The sequence below is a fragment of the Sinohyriopsis cumingii genome, chromosome 4 (genome assembly GCF_028554795.1).
Source record: "Sinohyriopsis cumingii isolate HCF-2022 chromosome 4, ASM2855479v2, whole genome shotgun sequence".
Taxonomy (NCBI): Eukaryota; Metazoa; Mollusca; class Bivalvia; order Unionida; family Unionidae; genus Sinohyriopsis; species Sinohyriopsis cumingii.
This window is the reverse complement of record NC_142964.1, coordinates 32,467,076-32,483,688: the sequence shown is the minus strand read 5'-3', so window position 1 is coordinate 32,483,688 and position 16,613 is coordinate 32,467,076. Positions and strand designations below refer to the sequence as shown.

Here is a 16,613-nt window from a genome sequence, read left to right as displayed (position 1 = left end):
CCAGTCAGTCCCTGTGATGTTCCTGAGTAAATTGAGACCTTTGTTACAATTCTGGGTGAGTTGTTCAATGTGCTGTTTCCATGTGAGGTGGTTGTCAAAGAACATTCCTAGGAATTTTACTACTGTTACGTATTTGATTAATTGATTTTGTATATAGAAGTTTGGATAGACTAGGTTGTTATTTCGTTTGGGGGTGAATATAATTGTCACAGTTTTTTCATGAGATATTTTGAAACCCCATTTGTCCGCCCATCTCCCTATGTTGTCTAGGCTCTGCTGGATTTCTTTAACTACTGTGTTATTGGCAGGATTTCCATTCCTCCATATGCCACTATCATCTGCAAATTGTGACAAGTTTATTTTTGCGGAGGCTGCATTGAGGTCAAGGTCATTTACCATTAGGTTAAATAGTAAGGGACTTATTACACTGCCTTGCGGTGTTCCATTTTCAAGCGAAAATTCTTCCGAATGGGTGTGGCCTATTCTTGTGGTAATTTTCCGGCCTGTGAGAAAATCGCCAATCCAGTTGAACAAGCGTCCAGTTATTCCAAATTGGTTTCATTTGACCATTAGTCCATTGGTCCATACTAGGTCGAACGCTTTTTCTAGGTCTAAAAAAAACCGCTATGAGGTTGCGATCGGTTTTACTATGTGCGTTAAAAGCGAGTTTGATGTCTGTTTCCAATCTGAGAAGTTGGTCAGTGGTGGACCGTTTGTTCCAAAAGCCACATTGATTTATTGAGAGTAGGTTATTGGTTTCTAGGTGGTGTTTTAACCTATTTGCGATTATTGTCTCCATTATTTTGCAAATATTGTTTGTAATTGAGATGGGTCGGTACGAATTTATGTTGTTGGGATCTTTACCTAGCTTGGGGATTGGTATTACTATGGCCTGTTTCCATTTGGTGGGTAGTTGGCCTTTATCCCATATCCTATTAAAGAGTTTGATTATGGGTATTGTTATATTGATAGGTAGTTTTTTGTAGATAATGTAACCTAACTGATCCTTACCAGGGGATGTTTCGTTTTTGGATCGTAGGGCTATCTTCCATTCATGTACTGTGATGTCGCTATTTAGATGAGATTCTTTTGTTCCTTGGTCTTGAAACATTTGAGGTTGGGTTCCCTCCATTAGTTTTTTGTTCTTGAAAGTTTCTGGTGTGATTATTGTTGCTACTCATGTTCGAAAAATGCTTCGCTAGGAGGTCTGCCTTATCTTTATTTGTTATGGCATTTTTAATTTTTGGGGCTGAGGTAGTTGCATTCCCTTTTGTGGCTTTTATCTTGTCCCATATTTGTTTTGAGTTTGATTTTAGACTCAGTTTAGAGCAAAAGGTTTGCCATAGATTAATTTTAGCAGTTTTTATAGTTTGTTTTAGTGCTTTTTCTTTATCTTTATATTGCTGGAAGTAGATAGTATTTTTGGTGCGTTTATATTTATTTAAGGCCCTTTTTTTCGTCTTTATGTGCTATAGTGCGCTGTTTAGTCCACCATGATACAGGGTTTTTATTTTGGATATTAGTTGCATTGGTTAGCTGCTTCTATAATTGTGTCTGTTATGTTATCATAATACATGTCAATACTTGGGCTTTCTAAGTTATCTGGATTTACTCTAGCTAGTAATAATTGGAATTGGTCACAGTCTGCCTGTTGGTACCTCCATTTAGGTGGGGTTTCGTTTGGAATGTGTTGAGCTTTTGTTTGAATATTGATTGTGATGGGAAAATGGTCACTTCCTAACGCGTCTTCCTGATCCACCCACCAATTTGTGACTTGAGCCAGTTTTGGGGTAGTGATGGTTAGGTCTATGGCTGAGAGAGTGCCATCCTCAGGGTTTAATCTAGTGTTCGACCCGTCATTTAAGATGACCAGATTGTTCTCAGTTATCCATTTTTCAACCATTTTCCCTCTTTGATCTTTCTTTTTACCTCCCCATAATTCACTGTGTGCGTTGAAGTCGCCACAGATCATTAGATTGTTGTTGTTGTTATTAGTGATTGCCTTTAGTGAGATTAGGTTGGTAGGGCAGAAGGTACCCCCTGGGTCGTATGCATTTATTATTTGAATGTTTGTGGTTCCTATATTTATCATTACTGACATTATTTCGATGCTATTATTGATGTTTAGGTTAGGGGGTACTTCTATTACTTCATAGTAGATTAGTATATCTATTAAAAAAATTGCTAGTCCACCCCCTTTCTGCCCCATGGGTCTGTTTTTAAAGATTCCCTGGGTATAGCCTTGTAGTTTGGGCAGGCGTTTGTGTTCTTGTGTTATGAGGGTTTCCTGAAGGCAGATTACGTCTGGTTTTACGGCCGTATTATTCAGTTTGTTCTGCAGTTCTGATAGGTTTTTAAAGATTCCTCTGCAGTTCCATTGCCAGATGGTGATTTTATTATTTTTTGTACTATTCATTTTTGACGTTGTCTTTATCTGTTAGTCTTGTGATCCAATCAGCTAGTATGGTGAAAATGGTTTTGAGGGTTCTCATTATGCTACTGAGATCTTGCATTAGGGTTCCTGTTGTTAGGTTCATTACTTCCTGTATTAATTCTGTGTCGGGGTGTGTGTTAGGTTTGGGGATGTTTGGGGTGACAGTTTTGTTTGTATCTGGAGTGTTATCAGGGTAGTCATGGTTTGTTACAATGTGGGTTGTAGTTTTTGGTTCTTTTGTTTCCTGATTCGAGGGTATGTTTTGTGGTGCAACGTTTTCCCTTCTGATTCTGCGTGGAGAGTTTTGGTGCTCATTGATTGTTTCAGAGGTAGATTTTGGTGTGTTGGGGCTATTTTTACAAATAATGTTTTTGGCAGAATGGTAGGTGAGGTGTTTTTCGTTCATTAAATCCACTATTTGTTTCTCTTGTATTGCAAATCTGCATTCTGCCGATTTAGGATAATGGTTTTCTTTACAGTTAGCACATTTTTGTTTAATTGTGTGGCATTCTCCTTTGTGTTGACCTCCGCAGTACTTACATCTTGGTTTGAATCTACATCTGAGGGCATAGTGTCCCCAGTGTAGGCATTTGGTGCAAAATCTTGGCCTATTTATGTAGTTTTCCAGCTTATGGCACACTCCTGACTGTCCTAGTTTTATTATTGAGGGTATTGGCTCGGTAGCCTCTATAACTGCTTTGTTTGTTCCTTGTCCCTTGTTATTTTTAAGACGATATACTTTGGTGGTCTGTGTTCCATTTGCTGTGAGTTTATGAAGTAGGAGTTCATTGCTTATGTCTTTGTTGTATCCGTTTAGTGCTATTACTTTTTTAAAGATAGTGGTTTTAGTGGGTTCAGCCAGATTAGTTGTGGTTTCACTGTGTTTGGAGTTCGAAGTGACTCGTGTTTTCCTCTGAGTGCTATGGTGTCTCTCTACTTTGATCTTTATTTGGCCTATAGTTTCAATTTGAATGAATTTTTCCACCTGCTGAATTGTGCTGCATTGGACAATCAGGTAGTTTCGCCTTGGTCTTATCAGTTTGAATTGTCCAGTGTGAATTTTGGCCAGTGCTGTCATAATACTATTGGTACTTAGACTAGTAATTCTGTTGCACCTGCTGCTTATGTATATGGTGTGTTCGATGGAATGATAATTGTAAATTTTGTTTTGTGGGTTATGTTGTTGTTTTATTTCCTGTTTTGAGTTAACCTTACTTGTGTTTTTTTTTTTGTTGTTGTTTTGGGGTTTTAGCGGGCCCTTGCCATTACCTAGGTATGTGTTTTGGGTGTTTTGGGTTGTTTGGGGTCTTTGGGTTGCCATATTAGTGATGCTGCTGGGTAGTTTTGTAGTGTCTAATTCATTGGATTTGTTCCCATAGGTTGGTGGTTCCCTTGCTGTTATTATCCCAGATGGTCCAGGAGTTGGCTTGAGTGTATAGTTTCTTTCCTAATGTTTTGATTTATTGTTGTTTGCTTGATTTCCTGTTGTTGGTTTGTTTGCATATTTCTAGAATTGGTTATTTCATTTTTGGTGAATTTTGGGGTGCTGGTCATGGTTATGAGGTCTAATTGTGGGGAGTTTAAGGTATGTAGGTTACTGTCAAATTCATTTGTTAGGTTTGGAATAGTGGTGTCTATATCTTCATTTGTGTTTGGTTTTTTCCGCTTCCTTTAAGAGGATTGGCGATAATATTGACATTGTATTTATATTGTTCCCTGGAGTGTAGTTTTGTATTTCTAGTAGTTTCTGTTGGTGGGGTGGGGGTGTGTTAGTTATGTCTGCTGGTTTGTGGTTTACATTTCTGGTGATTATGTGAGTGCCTATGATAATGGCTTGTCAATTTTAGGCCGGTACTAGCGATATCGCTGGGAAATCCTTGTTCTAATGTAAACTGATTAAAATCAGATCTCTCGAGGTCCTGCGTAGGACAGTAGAGATCTGATTTTAATCGGATTGATAAAATTGTGTTCTAGCGTTACAAGAAAAGCGCTTTTTTTTTTTTTTTTTTTTTTTTTTTTACAGACCCTTGTATTCACTGAACTCATCATCTAGAGTGTACACTTAATTCTAGATATGGCTTCTTTGGATTTTATTACGTTAATTTATCGTCACACGATTCTCTAGACCTGTCTTTTCAGTTGATTCGTTAACATTAAATACACGTTGTACAACTTCACAATTTTCGCATGTAGGCACAGTATAGTGTATCATTCAATGGTAGTAAATTTAAGCCGTTTTCTTTCTACTCCTTTTGTGTACCCAATTCAATTATTGATTATTCACAAAATAAGTGGCCATCTGGAAGATTTAATTCACATATAGAAGTACTAGCCTCACTTTATAAAAGTATACGTTTTACCGTAAGTACTCGTTAACAAGTCAAGTCCAACTAACCTAGTAATAATTACATTTCTCTCTCTCTCTCTCTCTCTCTCACTCTATGTATATATATATATATATATATATATATATATATATATATATATATATATATATATATATATATATATATATATAAAACAACAGAGTTTGAGTTCAGGAATTCGTGAAAACGTAGCTAAATCTCACTGAGCCACGCAAGAGTCTGGTTAACAAGGCCAAGCTGTAAAGGAAGGGATGTTTAAATAGTCAAACCTTTGGAACCCATTATCCAATCTACTACATTTTTTAATGACAATGAATCCTCGTTACATAACAGCAACATCTGAAGGTTATTTAATACCGAGGCAATCTGGTTAAAGCACATATCCCATGGAAACAATACAGCAGCCGACCCGAGCTGATCCGATAATAGAATTTTAAACCCATATATGAGCCTGGGTAGTTACAATTCCCAACTCTGTCGGACTTTTAACCAACCAGGTTCCTTTTATTATGACATCGGAATGGGATGATTTACAAAAGTCGTTTAAAAACATTACTGCACCAGTCAAATTAGTGTTTTCTGAAAATCAAGTTCTTACAAATCTGCAAAATTTTTGGTTCTGCACCAGGTATCGGTAGGATGGTAGTGGGGAATAAATATAGCGGCATATAGCCATATTCGCAGCCTATGCCAATACAATATTGGTCGCTGGAGATTTTTGATAACAACTTGCAATGCACTATGGGTATAATCATTTGTGAAATCAAGTACATTTTAAATAAATAAAAATACACAGAGTTTCAGTACTAAAGATTTAGAAGATACTCTTTGCTTAGAAAGTGACTTGTGAGTTAGTCGACCGGGGAATGTGCAATTTTCCACCGGTTAGTAGTTTGAAAAAGGCAGCCCCCCCATCAAATCATTATACAATTTTTAGAAAAATAGTTTTAATATGTTATGTTCCGTTCCCCAATTACATCAATGAAGAGGAGTCATATAAAAATACTGTGATTTTCCTCGGTAACGGTTAGTGGGGACGGGAAATTGTAATATGTTTGATTATTGTTTTCATCACTAGAACTATATTAGAAGAAAGTGTTGGAAAAATGAAAATCACTAGAAATTTTAGAAACTGATCACATGTTGGTAATTCACTCAATTGTAAACGTGATTAATTAAATTAACTCCTGCGATGTTGGACATTGGATTATATCTGAAGTTTAGGAATGGTTGTGGGGTTGTATGAAACAGTAGTAGTTGCAAATATTTTAAAATTGTGCGTAAGTGACCCGGGGAAAAACAAGTACTAAAATATTATTGTTTGTACATAAGAGTGTAACATGTAAATTGTTTTGCCAATGTTAAAGATAGCTACCATATGAATATCATATTCCTTATGAATCACATTTATAATGCTGACACATATCGATACTGACATCCATTCGATCAAATCATCCATCATCATCATTGGCGACTCGGTCTCGAAAGACCATGCGAATAGCGCTCTTGGGGTGTTGCCTGTCTCTGTTGGCAGCGTCTGCTGTGGCTGTGCAGGCCTATACGTGAGTGACAGTCCCTACTGCAGTTGGTGCAGACATACTGGGAAGTCTGCATTACTGTGGTTGCTGTTGCGTTCTTCTTTCTCGTACGTTTCTCTGCCACCAACTGGCCTCTCCTCGCATCAGCGACTGATATGCCATTGTTTACCATCAGTCTCCAGGTGCCTCGGTCCTCAGCCAGCTCTTCCCAGCCATCGGGTGAAATGTTGCATGCCTTCATGTCCCTCTTGCACACATCTTTGAAACGGAGTGAGGGGCGTCCGACTCTTCTCATGCCAGTGGCCAGCTGTCCATATAAGATGTCCTTTGGCAGCCTTCCATCCTCCATGCGTCGGACGTGACCCAGCCATCGAAGTCGGCGTTTAATTAGCAGGGAGTACATGCTGGGGGCACTTGCACGCTGCAGGATCTCGCTGTGTGGAACACGGTCTTGCCAGCTGATTTTTAGGATGCGTTTTAGGCACCGTATATGGAAGGAGTTGAGCCGGCGTTCTTGCCTCATGTAGGTACTCCACGTCTCACTTCCATATAGAAGGGTGCTGAGAACGCAGGCCTGGTAGACTCGGACCTTGGTGTGCTCTGTCAGCGCGTTGTTTTCCCAAACCCTCTTTGTTAATCGAGCCATGATGGTGTTTGCCTTTCCAAGCCTTCTGTCCAGCTCCATATCAATCGAGAGAGTGTTGCTGATGGTTGACCCTAGGTAGGTAAAGTTGTTGACTGCTTCCAGGGTGACACCGTTGATTTTGATTGAAGGGGCAATGTTGGTATCTTGCACGCTGACATTTGTTTTTTCCAAGCTGATTGTGAGACCAAAGTGCGTGCAGGCAACAGCAAAACGGTCTCCCAGTCTCTGGAGGGCTTCCTCGGTGTGGGCCACAAGAGCTGCGTCATCTGCAAAAAGCATCTCCCTGATGAGCACAGCTCTCACTTTGGTCTTTGAGCGCAGTCCTGCCAGGTTGAACAGGCTCCCATCAGACCTGGTGTGTAGATATATGCCATCCGTGGACGTGTCGAAGGCGTAGGACAGGAGCAGGGAGAAGAAGATCCCAAAAAGTGTTGGTGCCAGCACGCAGCCCTGCTTCACACCACTGTTAATTGGGAAGGAAGTTGAGGATGATCCATCATACAGGACTGTTCCCTTCATATCTGCATGGAAAGAGATTATCATGCTGAGGAGTTTTGGAGGGCAACCGATCTTACTCAGAAGTTCAAAAAGGCCCTTCCTGCTGACCAAGTCAAAGGCCTTGGTGAGGTCGATGAACATCATGTAGAGTGGTTGACCTTGCTCTCTGCTCTTCTCTTGGAGTTGTCGTAGGGAGAAGATCATGTCTGTCGTCGACCTGCCTGCTCTGAAGCCGCACTGTGATTCCGGGTACACACGGTCTGCCAGCAACTGCAGCCTGTTGAGTATGATGCGGGCGTACACTTTACCAACAATACTCAAGAGCGAGATCCCTCTGTAATTATTACAGTCACTGCGGTCGCCCTTGTTTTTGTAAAGGGTCACAATTGTGGCATCACGCATGTCTTGGGGGACTACTCCTTCCTCCCAGCAGCAGCATAGTAGCTCGTGCAGTGGTTTAATCAATGCTGGTTTTCCATGTTTGATAGCTTCGGGCGGGATGCTGTCACTACCTGGTGCTTTGTCGTTTGGAAGGCAGTCGATTGCTTTGCTGAGCTCCTCTAAGGTTGGCACTTTGTCGAGCTCTTCCATGGTGGGCAGATTCTTTATGCTGCTGAGGGCTGCATCAGTGACTGACGTTTCTCTGGAGTATAGTTCTGAGTAGTGCTCCACCCATCTGGCCATCTGTTGCCCACGGTCTGTGATCTTCTCTCCCGTCAGGGATTTCAGGGGAGCGACCCCTTTCACTGTAGGGCCTAGAGCCTTCTTGATGCCACTGTACATGCCTTGGATGTGTCCGGACTCGGCACTGCGCTGGATCCCTTCACACAGTTGTTGCCAGTACTCGTTCGCACACTGTCTAGCAATGCGTTGGGTGTTACTTCGGGCACTTCTGAGAGCAGCAAGCGTCCGTTCATTAGGGCATTTTTTGTAAGCTATGAAGGCTTTTCGTTTCTCCTCGATTTGTGGTTCCATCCTTGATAGGTGTGCATTGAACCAGTCCTGGCTGGGTCGTTCCTTCTTGCCAAACGTTGACATAGCTGTACTGTAGATGGCACCCTTCATGGCGTTCCACTTGGCTGTAGCGTCATACTCAGGCAGGTCCTGGAGAGCCTTGTTCAGGGCAGACACATACTCTTCCACCTTGGCAGGGACTGACATCTGTGCAGTGTTTATGCGAGGACATCCTTTTGGTTTTGTGCGGTGTAGCACGTGTGGCTGTAGTCGCACTCTGCTGCTCACAAGGGCATGGTCGGAGTCACAGTCTGCACTGTGGTAGGTTCTGGTGGAGAGGACGCTGTTAAGGGCAGAGCGCCTGGTGATGACCAAGTCGAGTTGGTGCCAGTGATGAGATCTGGGGTGTTTCCATGACACTTTGTGTTGTGGCTTACACTTGAAGAAGGTGTTTGTGATGCACATGCCATGGTAGGTGCATAGCTCCAGCAGTCTCTGGCCGTTTTCGTTGGTCTTTCCAGTGCCATGATATCCGAGGCAGGTAGGCCAGGACTCGTGGTCCGCACCTACTCTGGCATTAAAGTCGCCGAGGAGGAATAGTGGTTCATTTTTGGGGCATCCTTTGATCTGTTCGTCCAGCTGCCCATAGAACTGATCCTTCACGTCTTCTGATGACGTGAGGGTTGGGGCAAAGACACTGATGATGTTGACAGGACCTGAAGTAGTGGTGAGGCGGATGGACAAGAGACGCTCAGTGCCCCCTGTTGGAGGTTCAACCGAGGCCAGGAGATTGTTTTTGATGGCAAAGCCCACTCCGTGCTGACGGGGCTCCTCAGGTTCTCGACCCTTCCAGAAGAAGGTGTAGTTTTCCTCTCTGAGGGAGCCACTAGAGGCGAGCCTGGTTTCCTGGAGGGCAGCTATGCTGATATTTAGTCTGGTGAGTTCTCTATCGATGATGGCCGTCTTTCTGGTGTCGTCCACTTCTCTGAGGTCGTCGGAGATGCCTGTACACATGGTGCGCACATTCCAGCTTGCAAATCGAAGAGCTGGAGTCTTCTTTATTGGTTTCTTGTTTCTTTTGTCTGGTGTGGAATTACCGTCTGCTTGTCATGCTGAACAACACACTGAGCTCCAGACACCCACTGGAGCAGGCAGACGATGGCGGGTCAACACCTTATTGACCGGGGGCTGCCCGGCTTGAGGCGGGCGATAGTTGACCAGTGGGACACGATGATCCCTCCCACCGTCAAAGCTGACCCGTGGCGCCCCTTCCCTACGCCAATCGGGTGGGACTTATAACCCGTAAACTGTCAGCTTCCGTGTTGTTTCCTCACTCAGTAGCGAGACTGGAGTGTCCTCTCCAGGGCGCAAGCCTGGGCGTGGAATATGGAGATCCTGGGCTGCCCAGACGTCAGGATCCCCCTCTCGTCCTTGCTGGTGGGGTCCAAAGGAATGCTGAGCATGACATTTGGCACCAGTTTGGATGCAGGAGCTGCCGGAAGGAGGTCGTAGTCGACCCCCAGCCGCCTTAGGGGCTCCACTCCTGATTTTCTGTCTGGGTTTACTCCCGTAGCCTTTCCTTCTCCCGAAGATATCCACAAGGCAGTGGAGCCATAATCCAATGGATGGGACTTGGTTGGTTTTGAATCAGAGTTTCCTTCTCCTAGATGAACTGCCTGACAAAGCTAACGAGCTTCATCTGCCCGGGTTTGGGGTCAGAGTTTCCCTTCTCTTAGACTGGTTGCCTGCCAAGGCTAATGAGCCCAGTCTGCCCACCCAGTTATACCGCCGGGTACTCGGTCGCGCCACACAGCAGGCTCTGTTAAAACAGGGGCACCGCGTGAAGGTGCTGCTGTGGACACAATAGTGTAGGAGAGGCCATATGCAAGTAACCTCCTGCCCCGCAGAGCGAGACAGTGGTCCTGCGGCGATCACTACACCTGGGAAGGAGAGGCTATGAGAGACGCTTCACTTTCCTTTGGCAAGCGGGACGTCAGGCCCAGGCCACGCACCCCCAATCAAAAATCAGAACATGTGAATATAACGTACGATGGCAAGAATGTCCCATGACCACATACTTCACATCCTTGGATGTTCAGAGAGCGAAAAATCGCTAGAGGGTGTTGAATTTAAAATGGGTTAACTGTAAATCGATCCAGCCAAAATACACAACGTAAACTCTGTGTAGTACCGGTCTCAGTGTAAATAGTACGCACACTGCAACTTATTATAGTACAAGTCACATAGGTCATATATGCACATTTACTCATTTTAAATTAAATATAAATTGTTCTTTTAAAATTTAACACTAATTTTCTTAAACCCAAGTCTATTCAATCCTGATTATTGAATACTCTGCACCTTAACTGTCACCAAGAAACTTCCAGACGAAAATTATATATCGCTATGGACTTTTACAGTGGTGGCCATGTTCTAAACTTGGGTCAAAATTAGAGCACGTCGAATGGAAACGTCACAATCGAGGGTAGTACGAATTTTGTTATCAATATGCGTAGCTGTCATTATGACATCACAGCGCGCGAAATTGAATTTGGATTGTACTAGATCATATCTTTGGGTTCATTTCGTCCAAAAATGTCTACGTACTTTAACATTGATTTTGCCGTATGTATACGAATCCAAATGAAGTGAATACTTGCCACTTAAAGGTATATAAAATCAAATTCTAAAAAATGACACCCATTACTTAAATGCTGATTGCCTACATGACCCGTGTGACTTGTACTATAAGTGTATTTACCAGTTGACGAGAGGATTTGGGTGTTGAGTGAAAAAGATCACTTCTGAAACACGTGGTTGTGAGTTCGACCTCAAACGAAACGTGTGTTTGTGTTTTCCCCTCCCAATCCCCAAGTCTTTATTAAAAAACAGAGTTCTAAGATAAACAAACAACCAAATGCAAACCCTTATTTTGCGCGACTTAAGTTTCACTAATACACGTTTCAACCCTGCAGTCATTTTCCTGACACTTACGTGTACCTCTTTTCTTTGTAGATGACAAATGTGTGGCTTCTTATAACAGCTTTGTGCCCAAATATCTAACCGTGTAACAGCCTGGAGTGTATGCACCTGTTTTCCGTTGTGTTTCAGTTCCTGTATCTGTATCATTAATATCACTCACCAAACTAATCGCCATGGAAACAGTCCAAAAACCAGAAGCCGTAGGTAATGCCAATTTGTCTCTAGGGCCTATTTTTGCCGTGTTTGTAAACAAGTGTCACACCTTTGTCCGGATATAAGTGCACAAAAAACCACAGCTTGTTCTACTAAAGAAGAAAATGAGGACAAAGCAAATGTCAATTGCGTATTTTCTCCTATTATTTCTCTCACTGGTTACTGTCGTTCTTGGATTTTGTTCCTCAGTTCCTTTGAAACAAGATGTTACAGGTAAGATCAGTGTTCTGAATTAAAACATCTTCATCAGTTCGCAGATTTTTGTTATCATCATCGTCGTCATTGCAATCATCATCATTCTTGTTATTTTGTGTATGACTCCGTGAAGTCAAAGTTATTAACCGTGTCTTTATCTTACACTTGCGCTGTTTTTGTACGTCTCAAGAAACCTGTAAATTTCTTGTTTATGACTTTTAACCAAAAATCAAGTAACTGACATGGTGGTTATATGTAGGAAAAATGCAAATTGACTGGTTTTGCAAAATGAAAAAGATGGCGCCTAATTTTTAAATTTACTTTTCTGAAGACCCGATTTCTCAATTAAACGTGTTCTTCTTTATATTTACCTGTACAAACGAGTACTTGTGAAATCAGCTATTTCAACCAATTTGGCACATTTCTACATGTTAATTTTGCATGCTTCCACAAATAAAGTTCTGCCAGATCCATAAGGTTAATGCTATCGACTATTGTAAACTCAAATATTTCTTTAAGTGACTACTATTTTGCGGTTACCAAATGTCAAACAATTTTGCAGCGATTTAGTTTGTAGAGTCGGTGCTGCTTCTCTTTTAAATTTGGTAAAAACATGTATTTGTGACTAGTTTATTCCGTTGATGTAATTTTTTCGCAAAATTCGCGATAATATCTACACGAAAAAGTAGATTTTCAACACCTGTGCTGTAATATTTGACTTCTACTCTAGTTCTCAACTTAAATAAAAGACTGCCAATATTCTGACTGTCTGGCATCTCAGTCTCGCCCGCTTAGAGCTGCTGTGACATTTCTGTAAATGTACATTCTACCTTTCAGACTGAAAATAATAGCATTATTTTTTCAAGTAAAATGCTTTAAAAATTTGAACAAATTAACAGCATTTAAACCATTAGCTTACATAAAAATTGCTGTTCTTATGAATACTTCTCCTGTAAATCTAGGTTTTCAAGTGTACACTATGTTTTTCATGCAAAAACAAGAACACGTTTTGTTTCTTTCTTTTGGTTAATTTCTTTCTTTTATTTTCTTTTTGGTTTTCTTTTTTCTTCTTCTTTTTCTTTGTTCAAATCAAAATTCTTTATTGCACTCTAGCATGTTCCTGTCTAGTTCCAAAGGACTTTCACTATTTTCGTCATAAAGTGTGTGAGAATAATTATGGAAGGTCAAAATTCTGGAATCTACACATGTATCTCTTTTATTTAAGAGACCATATCAGTTTAAGCTTTGATTTTTCAGATTCAAAAAGAGTCCGCTATATTTGTGAAATTTCTCAAGGTGATATGAAGCTTAAGATGTTACCGGGATCTACAGTGTATACATCGGATTGCTTGGAATGTTCCTGCAACCTTGACACTGGACTTACTTGCTGCGGGTAAGTCACTGAATTTGTCCGACTATTTTTTCTCTCTTCTGTGTGTCGATCATTTTATAAGTGCCCCATTAGTTCTGACTGGAATATATATAATGTGAGTACCAGTCGGGAAGATTTATTTTCTCGTTTCGTTTCCTCTGTCTCAGATACATATTTAGGACTCCATTGTGTGTGTGTGTGTGTGTGTGTGTGTGTGTGTGATTTGGGTTTTTAACGTAGCTTTTACAATTTTTAAGTCATATCGCTACGATGTCTGCAGTGTGGCAGTTTATAGAGGTGTCTAACACTGGGGCATCTTGCCACATACATGTAGCCTGATGTCCTACCCAGTCATTATTCTGACACCAGGCCGACAAATTCTAACACTAACCTCTTAATACCGAGCGAGGCAGCTGTTAGTACCATTTTAATAAGTCTTTGGAATGACTCGGCCGGGGTATGAACCCGCGATCTTTCGCATCCGAGGCGGACGCTCTAACCACTAGGCTACCGGAGCGGTAGGACTCCATAAGACGTCGGGGCCCCGAGTGGCCGAGTGGTCTAAAGCGCTCTCCGTTACGGATCACTGCCATCTCACCTCTGTCTGCGTGGGTTCGAGTCTCGGATTCGGCTAATGTGGATATGTGAGAAAGCTTGCCAGTAGCTTCTCGTGGGTCGGTGGTTCTTTCCGGGGTTTTCCGGGTTCTTCCTCCACCATTAATACTGGCCGCCATGTATAGCCTATCGTGTGCTGAAAAATGGCGTTAATCCCTACAACAACAACAACAACAACAACCATAAGACGTCAACTTTCGGACATTAAAAATATCCGTAGCACGATTCTTGGTGAGATTAAATTCGCAAAGGGGATTGAATTTTTGTAATAATGTGAGCTGCGAGGCATTAAGTACACTGGATTCCTTCAACATGACAAATTATATTTAGTATACGTGCAAGGTAGTTAAGCTGAAATGGTAACAACCTGACATGAAAATTAGTCCAAAAATGTACCTATGATCACTAGAGCATGAAAAGTTGGCTGATGCTTTTCCTCATGACAACGATGACTGGTCTTCCTAAAGCAAAATCCCACACCTGCTTAATAATTGCAATACTATTCCCGCATTTAATAGTTTACATGGCCTATTTCTTCTGTCCCTATCACATATTTTATTTTTACGTTTCTTGGTTTCCTGACCCAATATAGCAGAGCTCAAGCTTCTGGAAGCTTATGCTTGCTGTCTTTCTTGCGTTCATTATAGCGACCGATAGAATCTGTTTATTTATCGTTTTATTTGTCTTACGTAGGTGTCAACTATATTCATAATTTGACTTGATGCCATGTATCCATGAAAGCATTGACATGTTGTGCACCCTACCCAACCTAACTCTTATTTGCCAGCTTGCGTAAATGTATGTGTGTATGTATAGTGTGTGTGTGTGTGTGTGTGTCATTTTGATTTTTAACGTAGCTTTAACAATTTTTCCGTCGTATCGCTACCATGTCTGCAGTGTGACAGTTTATAGTGATGTCTAGCATCATGCCGCAGACATGTAGCACGATGTTCCCACCCAGTCACAATATCCTGACACCAGGCCGACCAGTGCTAACACTATCCTCTTAATGATGAGCGCCTAGCGAGGCAGCTGCTAGTACCATTTCTATAAGTCTTTAGTGTGACTCGGTCGGGGTTCGAACCCACGACCTCTCGCATCTGAAGCGGACGCTCTAACTACTAGGCCACTGGAGTGGTCTGTATGTAGGCAGGTATGTATGTATGTAGGCAGGTATGTGTGTATGTAGGCAGGTATGTATGTATGTATGTATGTATGTATGTATGTATGTATGTATGTATGTATGTATGTAGGCAGGTATGTATGTATGTATGTAGGCAGGTATGTATGTATGTATGTATGTAGGCATGTATGTATGTATGTATGTATGTCTGTATGTAGGCAGGTTTATATTTATGTTTGTTGTACATACAATGAATGTATAAAATTGACAGGTATATGATGTCCCTTTTCACACATTCTTCATAATTTACCTAGTATTTTCAGACGAAAGAACTGCAGGTTTTTTTACTTTGCGCATTTAGACTTTTTCTGTAGATCGCTACATCTTAACTTTCAGATTTGGACCTATGGCTGGTGTCGTAATGCCCCCGGAAGGATGCAAGACAACTAAAGATGGATGTGAAATGTTAATGGTAGATGAAATGGACGAGCGCCTAAGTTGTAATGATAGAATTCCTATATTCGAGAAAATCAATCGAACAGTCCATCCTGACAATACTTTTGGACTTGAAAGAAACCAAGTTCGCTTTGGCGGCGCTACATCTAAGTCAGATGTAGAAAGAGAGTCCATGAATCAGCTTCAAAACTCGATTCCTTTGTTAGACCACACAAGTAAATGGGGGTGGAGACGACGGATCCAAAGTTATCCAGTTATGCCGTATTCCGTTTCCTTTCCAGGAGTCATATTTAACCAGAAAATGTTGTACCGTACGCCGTTCAATTAATAATAGCAAACCAGATTTTAAAAAATATTTAGCCATCATTTTGTACATATGTACGAAATTCGATTTCTTAGCCGAGAGAATTGTGTAACATACAAATAGAACAAAAAAAAAAATGTTTTTAGTTTGTAAGTATTAACTTTAACCAGCAATGTTGTGATTCACAACTACACTAGAATATTATGCAGGTGTCACTTTACATGCCCCTATGTTTTGAATATTTTTGCCCTATATGAGATAAAATATGAAGTTTATTTAACCGTTAACCGTTGTACATACATATCTTCAAATTTGGTTTACCTATATCTGAACATTTTAGATCCATATCTGACGTTGCACAACATTTGAAATGTACACATACGCTCATGCTGGGGCAGTGAGTTATCTGTTAAAGTTAGAAAACATGCACACAAATATTTTTAAACACAACTATCAGACTTTTAACATGGTTTTATTGTAGTTATAAACTTAAAAGGGCATTTTTATGAATATTTGTTTTCTTCTTGCTATTTCCAACGACCAATAAAAAGTCCAACATCTTTGATATTGCTTCTTTCACTTGAAAGTTTTGGTCCATCCTGTATTTGAAAGTCTAAATTTTAACTACGTACTCGTCTCACAATGTGATCTAGAATAAAGTGTTCATGAAGTGAGGTTGAAGTTTTTAACCAGCCTCATTCAATCAATATTCTGATCGTACTTTCACAATAATGTTGTCGGGAATTCTGAGATGAGTACGTACTCAAATTAAAGACGTTTATTTACTCGGAATCTGAGAGAGAGAGAGAGAGAGAGAGAGAGAGAGGTATTTTTTATTTTTAACGTAGCTTTTAAAATTTTGTTTTAGTCATATCGTTAAGATGTCTGCAGTGTGTCAGTTTATATGGATGTCTAAC

At 41.1% G+C, this 16,613-nt stretch overlaps 1 protein-coding gene across 1 annotated transcript; it reads left to right on the top strand.

Annotated features, from left to right (window-relative positions):
- Positions 1-11,320: 11,320 nt before the first annotated feature.
- Positions 11,321-16,259, top strand: LOC149800896 (uncharacterized). Its single transcript, XM_089954957.1, has 3 exons — positions 11,321-11,844; positions 13,084-13,219; positions 15,333-16,259. Exons 1-3 carry the CDS (start codon positions 11,736-11,738, stop codon positions 15,718-15,720), a joined length of 633 nt encoding a protein of 210 aa, XP_089811083.1. The 5' UTR covers positions 11,321-11,735; the 3' UTR covers positions 15,721-16,259.
- The last annotated feature ends 354 nt before the right edge of the window (positions 16,260-16,613 follow it).

Excerpts from the sequence above, each read along its gene's own strand:
- LOC149800896 (XM_089954957.1), top strand. The coding sequence starts at position 11,736 with ATGAGGACAAAGCAAATGTCAATTGCGTATTTTCTCCTATTATTTCTC. Across the intron at positions 11,845-13,083 it reads TTTGAAACAAGATGTTACAG|ATTCAAAAAGAGTCCGCTAT; the intron begins GTAAGATCAGTG and ends TTGATTTTTCAG. Across the intron at positions 13,220-15,332 it reads ACTGGACTTACTTGCTGCGG|ATTTGGACCTATGGCTGGTG; the intron begins GTAAGTCACTGA and ends CTTAACTTTCAG.